The sequence below is a fragment of the Lottia gigantea genome (assembly GCF_000327385.1).
Source record: "Lottia gigantea unplaced genomic scaffold LOTGIsca_6, whole genome shotgun sequence".
Taxonomy (NCBI): domain Eukaryota; kingdom Metazoa; phylum Mollusca; class Gastropoda; family Lottiidae; genus Lottia; species Lottia gigantea.
The window spans coordinates 2,818,247-2,830,433 of record NW_008710049.1 but is presented as its reverse complement, the minus strand read 5'-3'; the positions used below and the strand labels follow the sequence as shown (position 1 = coordinate 2,830,433).

At 38.8% G+C, this 12,187-nt stretch overlaps 3 protein-coding genes across 3 annotated transcripts; all 3 read left to right on the top strand.

Annotated features, from left to right (window-relative positions):
* Window positions 1–395: 395 nt before the first annotated feature.
* On the top strand, window positions 396–4,499 carry LOTGIDRAFT_154711 (hypothetical protein; the record flags this gene model as incomplete). Its single annotated transcript, XM_009063907.1, has 1 exon — window positions 396–4,499. One exon carries the CDS (start codon window positions 396–398, stop codon window positions 4,497–4,499), a length of 4,104 nt encoding a protein of 1,367 aa, XP_009062155.1.
* Window positions 4,500–8,213: 3,714 nt separating this feature from the next.
* On the top strand, window positions 8,214–8,780 carry LOTGIDRAFT_154710 (hypothetical protein; the record flags this gene model as incomplete). The annotated part of the gene is made up of 1 exon (XM_009063906.1): window positions 8,214–8,780. One exon carries the CDS (start codon window positions 8,214–8,216, stop codon window positions 8,778–8,780), a length of 567 nt encoding a protein of 188 aa, XP_009062154.1.
* A 1,583-nt stretch (window positions 8,781–10,363) lies between these two features.
* LOTGIDRAFT_154709 (hypothetical protein) lies at window positions 10,364–10,924 on the top strand (the record flags this gene model as incomplete). The annotated part of the gene is made up of 1 exon (XM_009063905.1): window positions 10,364–10,924. The coding sequence occupies one exon, from the start codon at window positions 10,364–10,366 to the stop codon at window positions 10,922–10,924; it is 561 nt and encodes a 186-aa protein (XP_009062153.1).
* Between the last annotated feature and the right edge of the window lie 1,263 nt (window positions 10,925–12,187).

Below are 12,187 nucleotides of genomic sequence, written 5' to 3'. Positions count from 1 at the left end.
TGTAAATATTGGTATATGTTACATAAAGTTGTGGGTAGAGTTTGAAAGACGACATTCAAGTACAGTATAGCGTAATGTTTTTGTTTGCTGATATATGATATGTGATTATTAACTTAATTGAATGCACAATGCCACAAATTGTCCAGACACTAATTATCAAACTCCTATTTGTGCCTTTCATTAACAAAAGTAGGTAGGTGCTTCTATAGGCAATTAAACGAAACTATTCATTGTTTCCAAAACAATCAGTTTCGAATCGCTAATGTAAACTGCGTGGAAATTTTCATTTCCATTAACATATGTTGCATATTGACAATATATAAGCGACAAACGTATCAATTTCAGTTGCATTTAAGTCTTTCTTTTTTCTGCTGTGGACCATTTCTATATTCGAGATGGGTACCTTCACAAACGTTATACTATTATTTGGCATCCTGTCAATCTCATTAGGGATGCACGTAGTGAAGATTGAAATGGAAGATTTAGCACTGGATTCAAACACTTTTAGAGTTGTGGGAAGATCAAAGGCCAGTGGTGGAAAAACGATTCAAATCCGGGGAACAAATCCTTTAACATTTGAATTATGTTTACGTGAAGCAGAAGACTTTTTTGTTAAAACAATCGCGTATTCTAACGATGGACCTTCATCACTTGTAAACGTGCTATTGAATGAAAACGTCTTAGGATCTTTTCAAACCCAAGCTGGCTCAAATAATGGCCTTTTATGGAACAAGTTTCATTACACTGGTGTCATTAGCAGGCCCCATCTGTTAAGTCGAGGTAAATTCAATTTCGCCATTCTAAATAACGGACATGGTGTTGAAATCGACTTCATCGAATTTGGCGTCTCAAAGAGTGTCTTGCCTGATCAAATTTTATGTCCTAACCAGTACAATCCTACTTTAAATCAACTAACATTCGGTGGTAATGGAATGCTTTCAAGTGACAAGGAAGTTGGCCAAGATTTTGGTATTGGTAATGATGATGGACTTAGTACAGGGCTTGATGCACAGATTGGGGCTCTGGTTAATACGGAAGTCAACGCCGGTGTTAATGCAGGACTAGGATTGGGAACAGAACTCGGAGCTGATGTCGGAGCTGGAGCAGGTGTCGGTGTTGGCACTGAATTAGAAGCGGATGTTGGAGCAGGACTAGGTCTCGGATTAGGGCTAGGTCTTGGACTGGGAGCTGGTATCAATTCTGGTGTTGATGCTAGTGTTGGAGCTGGTGTTGATGCTGGTGTCAGAGCTGGTGTTGATACTGGTGTCGGAGCTGGTCTGAATACTGGAATTGGATCAGGTATAAATATTGGAATCGGCGCTGGTATTGATGCTGGTGTCGGAGCTGGTGTTAATACTGGAGTAGGAGCCAATGTTGGTACTGAAATTGAAGCTGGAGTTGAAGCAGGATTAGGACTTGGATTAGGAATTAGTCAAGGACTAAGCTCTGGTATCAATTCTGGAGTAAATGCTGGTGTCGGAGCTGATGTAAATACTGGAATGGGAGCTGGTGTAAATACTGGAATTGGAGCTAGTGTAAATACTGGAATTGGAGCTGGTGTTGCTGCTGGTGTCGGGGCTGGAGTAGGAGTCGATGTTGGCACTGAAATCGAAGCTGGAGTTGAAGCGGGAATAGGTCTTGGATTAGGACTTGGTCTTGGACTGGGAGCTGGTATCAATTCTGCTGTTAATGCTGGTGTTGGAGCTGGTGTTGATGCTGGAATCGGAGCTGGGGTTGATGCTGGTGTTGGAGCTGGTGTTGATGCTGGTGTTGGAGCTGGTGTCGATGCTGATGTCGGAGCTGGTGTGAATACTAGAATTGGAGTTGGTGTAAATACCGGAATCGACGCTGGTGTGAATACTGGAATTAATGCTGAAAATGGAGCTGGTGCAAATACTGGAATCGTCGCTGGTGTCGGGACTGGAGCAGGAACCGGTGTTACCACTGAAATTGAAGCTGGGGTTGAAGCAGGACTAGGTCTTGGATTAGGACTTGGTCTCGGACTGGGTTCTGATATCAATTCTGTTGTTAATGCTGGTGTTGGAGCTGGTGATGACGCTAGAATTGGAGCTGGTGTAAATACTGGAATTGGCACTGGTGTTGATGCTGGAATCGACGCTGGTGTTGATGTTGGTGTAGGAAATGGTGTTGCTGCTGGTGTCGGGGCTGAAGCTGGAGTCGATGTTGGCGCGGAAATAGAAGCCGGACTAGGTCTCGGATTAGGACTTGGTCTAGGATTGGGATCTGGTATCAATTCTGGTGTTGATGTTGGTGCCGGAGCTGACGTTGATGCCGGTGTCGGAGCTTTTTCAAATACTGGGGTTGATGTCGGTACAGAACTGGAAGCCGGAATTGAAACAGGACTTGGATTGGGATTAGGACTTGGAACTGAAGTTGGGGCAGATGTAGAAGCTCGTATCAATTCTGGAGTTGAATCAAGAGTCAGTTCCAGGGCAAATAATGAACTTGAAGCTGGTGTCGAAGCAGGAATAGGATTGGGGTTGGGACTTGGTCTCGGACTCGGAGCAGGCGTAAATGCTGGTGTTGGTGCAGACGTTGATGCCGGAGTTGGAGCTGGTGTAAATACCGGAGTTGGAGCTGGCTTGAATACTGGAGTCGGAGTTGGTGTAAATACAGGAGTTAGAGCTGGCTTGAATACCGGAGTTGGGTCTGGTGTGAATGCAGGAATCAGAGCTGGAGGGAATACCGGAGTCGGAGGTGGAGTCAATACAGGATTCGGATCAGGCTTGAATACAGGAGTCGGATCAGACTTGTTTACAGGAGTCGGAGCAGGCTTGAATACAGGAGTCGGAGCTGGAGTGAATGCAGGAGTCGGGGCTGGAGTGAATTCAGGAGTCGATGCAGGAGTCGATGTTGGTGCAGAACTTGAAACTGGCGTCGAAGCAGGATTGGGCTTGGGATTGGGACTTGGTCTCGGACTCGGAGCAGACGTAAATGCTGGTGTTGGTGCAGAAGTTGATGCCGGAGTTGGAGCTGGTGTAAATACCGGAGTTGGAGCTGGCTTGAATACTGGGTTTGGAACTGGTGTAAATACAGGAGTTAGAGCTGGCTTGAATACTGGAGTTGGAGCTGACTTGAATACTGGAGTCGGGGCTGGTGTAAATAGCGGAGTTGGTGTAAACACCGGAGTCGGATCTGGTGTAAATAGCGGAGTTGGTGCAGAACTTGAAGCTGGTGTCGAAGCAGGATTAGGATTGGGGTTGGGACTTGGTCTCGGACTCGGAGCAGGTGTTAACGCTGGTGTTGGTGCTGAAGTTGATGCTGGAGCTGGCGTGAATGCTGGAGTCGGAGCTGGCGTGAATGCTGGAGTCGGAGCTGGTGTGAATGCTGGAGTCATGGCCGGTGTAAATAGCGGAGTTGGAGTGGGCGTCAATGCCGGAGTCGGGGCTGGTGTAAATAGCGGAGTTGGAGTTGGTGTTAACTCCGGAGTTGAGGCTGGTATGAATACCAGAGTCGGCACTGAGATAAATTCAGGAGTTGGTGTCAAAACTGGAGCTAATACTGGTGTAGGAGCTGGAATGAATACTAGAATTGGAGGTCATTCTAGAACCGGGTTCGCAGCTGGAACTGATTCTATGCCAGTGATTAAGGTTGAAATGGAAGATGTCGCTTTAGGTCCACTATATACTGGTAGAATTATTGGAAGATCGAATGCAAGTGGAGGAAGAACTGTTCGAATCCTTGGTAAAGATTTACTTTCATTTACATTCTGTTTGGCTCAAGAAGAGGTTTTCTGGATAAAGCGGATTGTTTACTCTAATGATGGACCGGCTACACAAGTCAATGTAATCTTGAATGATCTAATCATCGGATCTTATAGAACCCATTCTGGTTCAAATAGAGGTCTCCTGTGGAACACGTTTCATCAAACTGGTCCTATCGGAAGACCACATACTTTAAGCAAAGGTAAATTTTACCTGACATTGACCCAGCTTGGAAGCGGAGTAGAAATCGACTACATGGAATTGTCTTTTTCAAAGAGCTTCATGCCTCACGAGATTATGTGCCCTCACCAATATATACCATCAGAGTATAATCAAAGACTGGCATCAAACGATATACTGGCATTGGATACATCATATTTGTATAATGACCTATCAACATACAACAGCTTATATCAAAATCTATTGGCTGCAGAAACCAAGGACTATTATGACTGGTTAACCAGACAAAACACCATAGCGACCGCTGTAGGACTCGGAGCTGACTTAGGACTTGGTGCAGGGCTTGGTGTCGATGCAGGTCTTGGTCTTGGTGTCGATGCAGGTCTTGGTCTTGGAGTCAACACAGGTCTTGGGCTTGGTGCTGATACGGGTCTAGGGCTTGGTGTCAACACGGGTCGTGGGCTTGGTGTCAATACGGGTCTTGGGCTTGGTTTCGATACGCGTCTTGGGCTTGGTGTCGATACGGGTCTTGGGTTAGGACTTGGCCTGGGTCTTGGAATTGGAAAAAGAGATGTACAAGATGAGAAAAACTAAGGGTAAACAAAAAAATAATTTTATACTAAAGTGGATAAAATTGATGACCGGCGGCATAATTATAATGTTACAAATAGACAAAACATAATATGTGATATCCTTCACAAAACCAGATCTATATCGCAATTTATCAAAACGTGTGGTTTAACAAAAAATCGATGCGTCGATTGCGATGTGAGGCTCACGGGAAAGTATCTCTTCTGGTATATCCCACATATCTGTATATCTGAGCCTGTTTTTGTGTTGGAATGTCACATATTGTAACATAATGGTCTACAAAGATATTGAAAGACTTGTGTAAATATTCTTTATGTTGAATATAAAATGTTTTAGTGTTCTTATATTTTCTTTATCACAAGGAAATTATATTTCCCATTTATTGTCCAGAACCATAGTTCCAAGTCTTTAAGACTCCTTGCGCACTTTACTTGAATTCTGCCAGCTGGTCCCCCATCACCTCCTTTATTAGCGCAATCAGAACCTTCTTGTCACGCATCTTATTATTCCTATATATTTCATAAAATTTCTTCCATTCAATCCCCGGGGAATGAACTATTATATCGTTTAGTTGGATCCAGCGTTTCAACGTCTAAACAAAAAGAGTATAGCTCACTGGTCGCAGGCAGAATTGATAATGTTTGGTGCAATGAGTTGCACCCCTTTGCCAAACACGCCATAAATGCAACTGAGAGATCACTGGCGCGTGCACATGTTCGAGCAATGCGTTTTGTTTTACCTTTCATAAAATTTCATTTTATTCTAGTAAAATTCAGCCACAATTACACTTCAACTGCGCCTCATTAATTATCAAGGCGATATGTGTATACATTTTATTGTGGCGAAAAACAGAACATAGGTTAAAGTAAACTATTATGTATACAAATTTTTAAATTTTCAAAATTTTACACAATAAAAAAATTTTGACACAAAATTCATTCCAACTAATACGAAATGCCACCAAACCCCCGCTGATAAATTCTAAAAAGAGAGTCGGGTCCTTTTATATAAGTATAAGTTGAAATGAGGTAACAATACCGTATAAGGAACCAGTCACAAATCTGAAACTCTCGCAACAAACTGTATTGTTTTGGACCACTTAAAGGAACAGATTTGCCATTTTCGGGGGTTGATTTGAGTCTCGAATATATGTAAATATTCTTTAGAAGTACTAGAAATGTACGAAAATCACATTATTCCTTAAAACAATATCCCAAACTAGGATTTCCTCTTTCTTTTTATATATACGTCTTTTATATACGTCCAGAAAATAGGAGTCGTCTTTTTAACTTTCCTCTAAAATCTGGACACACATGGATTTGAAGGCTCAAATTTCAATAGTGAATAACTTAAGTTTAGCTGAAAAATTCCCATTTCTGAGACTAAGGTACGATTGATCAAACAAAGCTGCTTAGAGAGATCAATGTTTTGTGACAATTTGAATTAAATTAGACACCTCATATAAAATGCAAACAAAGAGTAGCTACGGAATGTTACATCATTAGGTTTAAGAAATCGTGCAATTCTATTAGAATGCTAGGTAGCTCGTTCAGGGCTCAACAAAATAAAAATGAATAAACTTTTCCACGGAGAAAGTAAGTGCCTATTCGTTTCTTCTGCAAATGCTGACAGAATCGAATTTCTAACATCCTTCTTTAGAACGTTTAGAAAATCATCTGAAATGAGAATGTGTTAACGCATTACCAAGTCCTCTGGTCTCAGAGTAAAAATCGCGATATTTGATGCCCGTTTCACATCTTGACAAATTGAAATTTGATTATTAACGTAACAGCGGAATTCATCAACATCAGCGACAAAAACAATTTCTCTCAAAAACAGATGTGAATTGACACTTTTGGATTTTGCGTTATTAACAACAGTTACCGAGGTTCCATTATTTACCTTTTTCATTATCACACAAAAGTAATATTACTCTCTTGCCGAGCAAATAATTTCTCCATAATTTCAGATAAATCACGATTGTTAACTTAAGCTCATTGATATATTTAAACACAACCTGGAAATGCTGTATAAAAAAAATCTACAGGCGTCACTCGGTAGCATTCGGTACTGACCGAATCATAGAGACACCATTGTCATGAGGTAAATTTACCCATTGAGTTGACAAGGACTATTCTATAGTTCACCCAAAGTGTAAGTGGATTTTGGTTGCAATGTAGAGCGGGGATTAGATGATGCTTAAGCATAGTACTGGTGTTGTGTGAAAATTTCTTGCTGAAACGGCGGCTTTGACCCAATAATTTCTTTCGTCACCTCAGATATACTAACTAACTTGGTTCAGGGCATAAAATAAACACCGAAATGTGTGATTGCCTTCCTGAATTCCAAAAAAAAACAAAAAGAATAAGACCGAAGATCAAAGAATATAGTTACTTATTATACATTATGGATGTACAACATTTGCTTTTCAGGAAGGTTAATGTTTAACGTGTTGTGGCAGTTGAGTTGACTTTTTATGCAAATCATCTACTTTTTCAATAAATATTGTTCATATTCCAAGGTGCAGAAAAACATTTGCTATATCCCAATATTCGTCTGTTTGATATTGCCATTATCTATGTCAATATTTGTCCATGTCAAGACCCTTCAAGATGTTATTGATGGTATTTTATGTTTGGTCTTTGGTATGTTCCTGTAGTCTATCAAAGTATTTCTGTTGATAGATATGATAAAACGGATTTTGTCAATGCTGCAATTGCAGATGTAGCAAATGATCTGGAAAATATTTCCTACATCTTGGTCGACCGCATATCTTCTGTTCTGTTGTACCTATAAATAAATCTATCTGTAAATTTCTCACACGAACATTCGAACACGGTAATCATTTGGGTATTTTTAGTTAGAGGTTATTCTGACAATCTTAAAACATAAACATTGCAATCACATTAACTCTATATCACTATGAAAAATGACCCAAATGTGCAGTAAACGCGCATAAGTAACATCAGATAAATCATTTGCAACACTCATCAGGAAGTTATGTTTCTTTCTGTGCTAATCTGTATCTAATAGATTACAATGAAATGGAATATAATTTCTTATATTACTTTTGCGACGTTATCTTGATCAAAATTTTGCTTCATACAGCTAAGACTAGAGAATCTTTATCGAAATTGTGTTATTTACATCAAACCACCTTAAATAAAAGCAATTCAAGGAATAAATCTGTATTTTGATGCAAATCAAGTCTCTGGATTTCAAGAAGTCCATAAACAATGTTTAATGGTTTGATGTCGTCACAAATCCACAATTAATAGGGAAGTCTTTTCCGGTCCAAATCGAGTGAAGAGCTGAAAAACAATAAAAATAGTGATCAGATATAGAAAGGCAATACCTGTTATAATAATTAAAATAAGTTGAAATCGAGCATATATGGTATGATTTTTAAATGAAGGAATATAACTAAACTACCGCCTGGAATGTTTTAATGGACTGTCTGTACCATTCATTGAACTCGTGATAGATTACTAAGGCCTTGTATATACTTCTTTGACCGACGAGTCGAGAAGTTACAATTGGCAAAATTAAATTCGATTAATTGGTTACGACTGACTTCAAAACCAAATTTCTCCTACGCATCAGTCGGGTGACATATTTGGAATAGATATATAAACCACGATATGACAGGTTTATACACTGACTGGTAGAACCTGTGGTGTCGTATTATTCAGATCCTACTTCTATTAAATTACCAAAATGCTTTCGTGGAAGTCACTGAGTTTGTTTCTGGTGCTAGCAGTGGTTACCACCAGTGCTCTGAACGAAATGAAACTAGAAGCTGAGGATGTCGCAACAGATGCTTCCTACATTAACAGATTCTACATGAGATCAAACGCCAGTGGTGAAAGAACTATCTTAGTTCGAAACTCCCAGTCACTGTATGCTTTGATTTGTATCCAGGATCAGCAGGATTTTCAACTAGCTGATATTGTCTACTCAACTGATGGATTTTCTGAGCCGCTCAATGTATATCTGAATGATAACATCATTGGAATCTTCGTGACTCACCAAGAGCAAGGAAATGGCCATCTATGGAACGAGTTTCACCACACTGGTCCAGTTAGTCAGGAAATCATGTTACCACCTGGACAGCACAATATCAGTATCGTTCTGGAACAACCAGATCCACGAGGTGCTGAAATAGATTACCTACTACTGGCGTTCTCCGACAGTGCCACAGTAGACCAGATCCTGTGTCCATACCACGAATACTCCAACCTTCCAGGGGTAGGAGATCAAACGAGGCAAGCTGGACCTGTTTAAAAGCGTTTTTATTCCAGAAACCAGATTTAACGATTTCCAAGATAAACTAATTGAAAAAATTATGCGCAAAATAAAGAACATACAAACTTAAATTTTGTATCTCTAAGTAATGTTTACTTCAATAATTAGTAACTACGTTATGCATTTTGAAACCTTTCAGCAAGCAAAAAGATTTGGACTATCCGAAAGATATATCATATTCCCTTTTCTTAGTGCATTTGACGAAAGCGATTTTGAAAGTTTGGTTTTAGCTTTTATCGGAATTCCTCCTTACCACTCTAAAACAGTTTCTAGGAAACACTAGTTGAGAGGGCCGATCAGGGACAATAAAAATTTCCAGGGAGCCACAGGACAGGCCCAAATTTTTTTGCTTTGCTACAGGATATACTTCGACCGTACAGACATTGTGTTAATGCAATAGATTTTATATTTAAGGCGTTTAATACGTTTGAAGTAAATAAAAATATAGTAAAGATTAGCACTTATAGCACCAATGTGTGAAAAGTTTTAAATTCAAGGGAAGTAATAGGCGAGTGGATTCTAGATATCAAAATACATGACGATACATAGTTTCCACAAAATCTGATCTTAACTGTGCTCTATATCACTTTAACAAGTCAATGTTGACATATTCTTATCAAGGGCAATAACTCATCAAGATACGTAAGAGTAATAAAGCTGAAATTGAAATATATTAAGCCATGTTTGAGTTATTTTTTTAAGTCAAAGTCGATCACAAGCACAAGCCAAATTTTGAAATTTTAGCTTAAGTCAAGGGCAATACATCAAAAATTGTAAATTGAAAAGGCAAACTCAAACCAGATCTTAAACATTCTAACTTTCAAAACTGCAGTCTCTATGTCGTTCCCAACCAGAATTCGACATGGCTAAAAAGGGGCAATAACTACAAAATATCGTTGCCTTTTACGGACACACCTCAGTATTTCATTTACCGTCTGTTTCCATATTATATCACGAAATTAAACCTTCTAGAACTTTTTCCAGAAATCTCGTAGACTTTCCAATATGTCTCAAGTAAACCTGGCCAATACTTGTTTCAATGTACATTCAAGATATCATGACCATGAAAATCTTGGACCTATAGTCCATACAGATAGGAGATGCAATTTAGTTCAATATCGTTTTAGTATATTATTCAGATTGCGGGACAATGTCGTCTAAAAATTGCTGATTGCTTTTTATAAGTTCCTTTTAAGCTATCCTTAGCAGTTGAAAGTAAAATTTGTAGGGAAGAATAAAGAAGGATGTATATCTCAAAGAATCTTGTTTAAGAAAGTTTTGATCATTTCAGGTTTCATAGGCCATCTTCAAATGGCCAGACTCTGGCTTTGTTTGCACCAAATATTATCAATTATGGTCGTACAATGTAGTACAATAGTCTTTGTTCTCTTTAACTACAGGCTGTAATTTTTTTAATTTCATAGATTGATTAAATAACTGTATAATTGTTGTTTCGCCCCCAAATTTGAAACACGTGTTGTCGTTGGTATAAAAGGCGATTGAAATCAAGTCAGTGTATCTCTAGAAAGGAACATTTTAACATTGTAACTCCGCTTGCTGCTATGTTCATGATGAAGACTTTAAGTCTAATGTGCTTGGTGGCTCTTCTGTCAACCTGTACTGCTTTAAACGAGATCAAGATTGAAGTGGAAAATATTGCAACAGACGAATCTTATACTGGTAGAATCTACCCTAGATCCAATGCCAGTGGTTTGAGAACTGTTCGGATAATGGACTCCAATAGGGTAGAAATATTTCTGTGTATCGACGACGAAGAAACATTCCAAGTGGCAGACGTCAGCTATTCTACAGATGGTTTTTCGGATGAAGTTAATGTGATTCTAGACAACCATGAGATAGGACAGTTCACAACGCACAGTGAATCTAATGGTGGTTTATTATGGAATGAGTTTCACCATACCGGTGAAATAGGCCAAGAATTCCGCATGATACCAGGAGAACACAACTTAACCATCGCTCTCGATCAACTTAATGAACTCGGAGTTGAGCTCGACTTTCTTCTCTTACGATTCTCAAGAAGTACTACAGAAGACGAAGTTTTATGTTCGTATCACAGTTATTCTCATATATCCCCAGATTTGACCGTTGGTGTCGAACCATAATATGCTTCTAAAGAAAAGAAAAAAGAAGGTGACAAAATGTTATGGACATTGTTTGCATGATTTTGTATGAACAAGGTCATCTAATGAAAGAATGTAGTATATCAATGATAAACAATACTTTTGCAATTGAACCCCAGTCTTATAATATACATGCACTTCAGCCAATTAAACACATCGCTCGTTTAATACTGAGGTACGCATATTTACAATCCCAACATTGATGTGGCACTCAAACGATTCCGGAGCGGCTGCCTTGTATAGGAAACTATATTGTGGCTATCTAACCAGACTAATAAAGACGGACAACGCCATGCATGCGCAAAAAGATAAATTTTGCCACGGCATTGTCGATTTCCTAATGTCGAGGGATATTAAGTTAAATTTGTATAGCCTTTTTTTCCCGTCATCTGAACAACGCTTTTTTCATGTTAGCCCCTCCACCCTGCATTTGTGACCCTGGGTCCCTTAGTTCAACTTTTTGATCAGTGCATTTCATTTCTTTTGGTCTGGTAGAGTATATAGTGGCCGCGAAGTCGTGATGTAGCAATTGAAGTGATTCGCAGTCGAGACAATAAATGAAATATCAAGTCCTGATTTTAATCAGATTGTCTACATGCAGACGAATTTGAGATTTCTCCTTGTCATCTATCTCATGACGTCAGAGAACAAAATACAACGTATAACAAGAAGAATCCAGTATGAAATATTTTTATTTCCTTCTCCGAGTCGTCAAATAAATTCTGTACAAACAAAAAACCTTCCATGGTTGTCTTGAGACGAACAAACAAATAACAAATATAACAAAACTTGTCTGATAAATAAATAAAAAATCATTTGTACAACGTCTCTTGACAAGATCATTGTCATTCAAATTTATCATATTCTTAAACTATTTACAGAACACATTCATTATATCTTCATAAAAATAGAAATTTCTTTACATACATATTTCATATTTGTGACCTTTGATATTAATTAATTAATTTAATACTAATGATAAATTAATGAAAATACTAATGATGGATAAACTAAGTCTACTTCAATTTTTAGCAGGTGGATTAAAGTTACATGGCCAATTAAACAGTTTCTGTATGGTATTTTCAAAATGTATTCCGAGTTGATAGACCCAGATGCACAGTGATATCAGATGAAAGGTGATCATACCTTACAAGTGGCACCCGCAAGCAGGGAATTTTCCCATGAACTGAATATTTTGATTTAGTTTTTGAAAACTGTAAACTTGCTCAACCGTCTCAATATTAT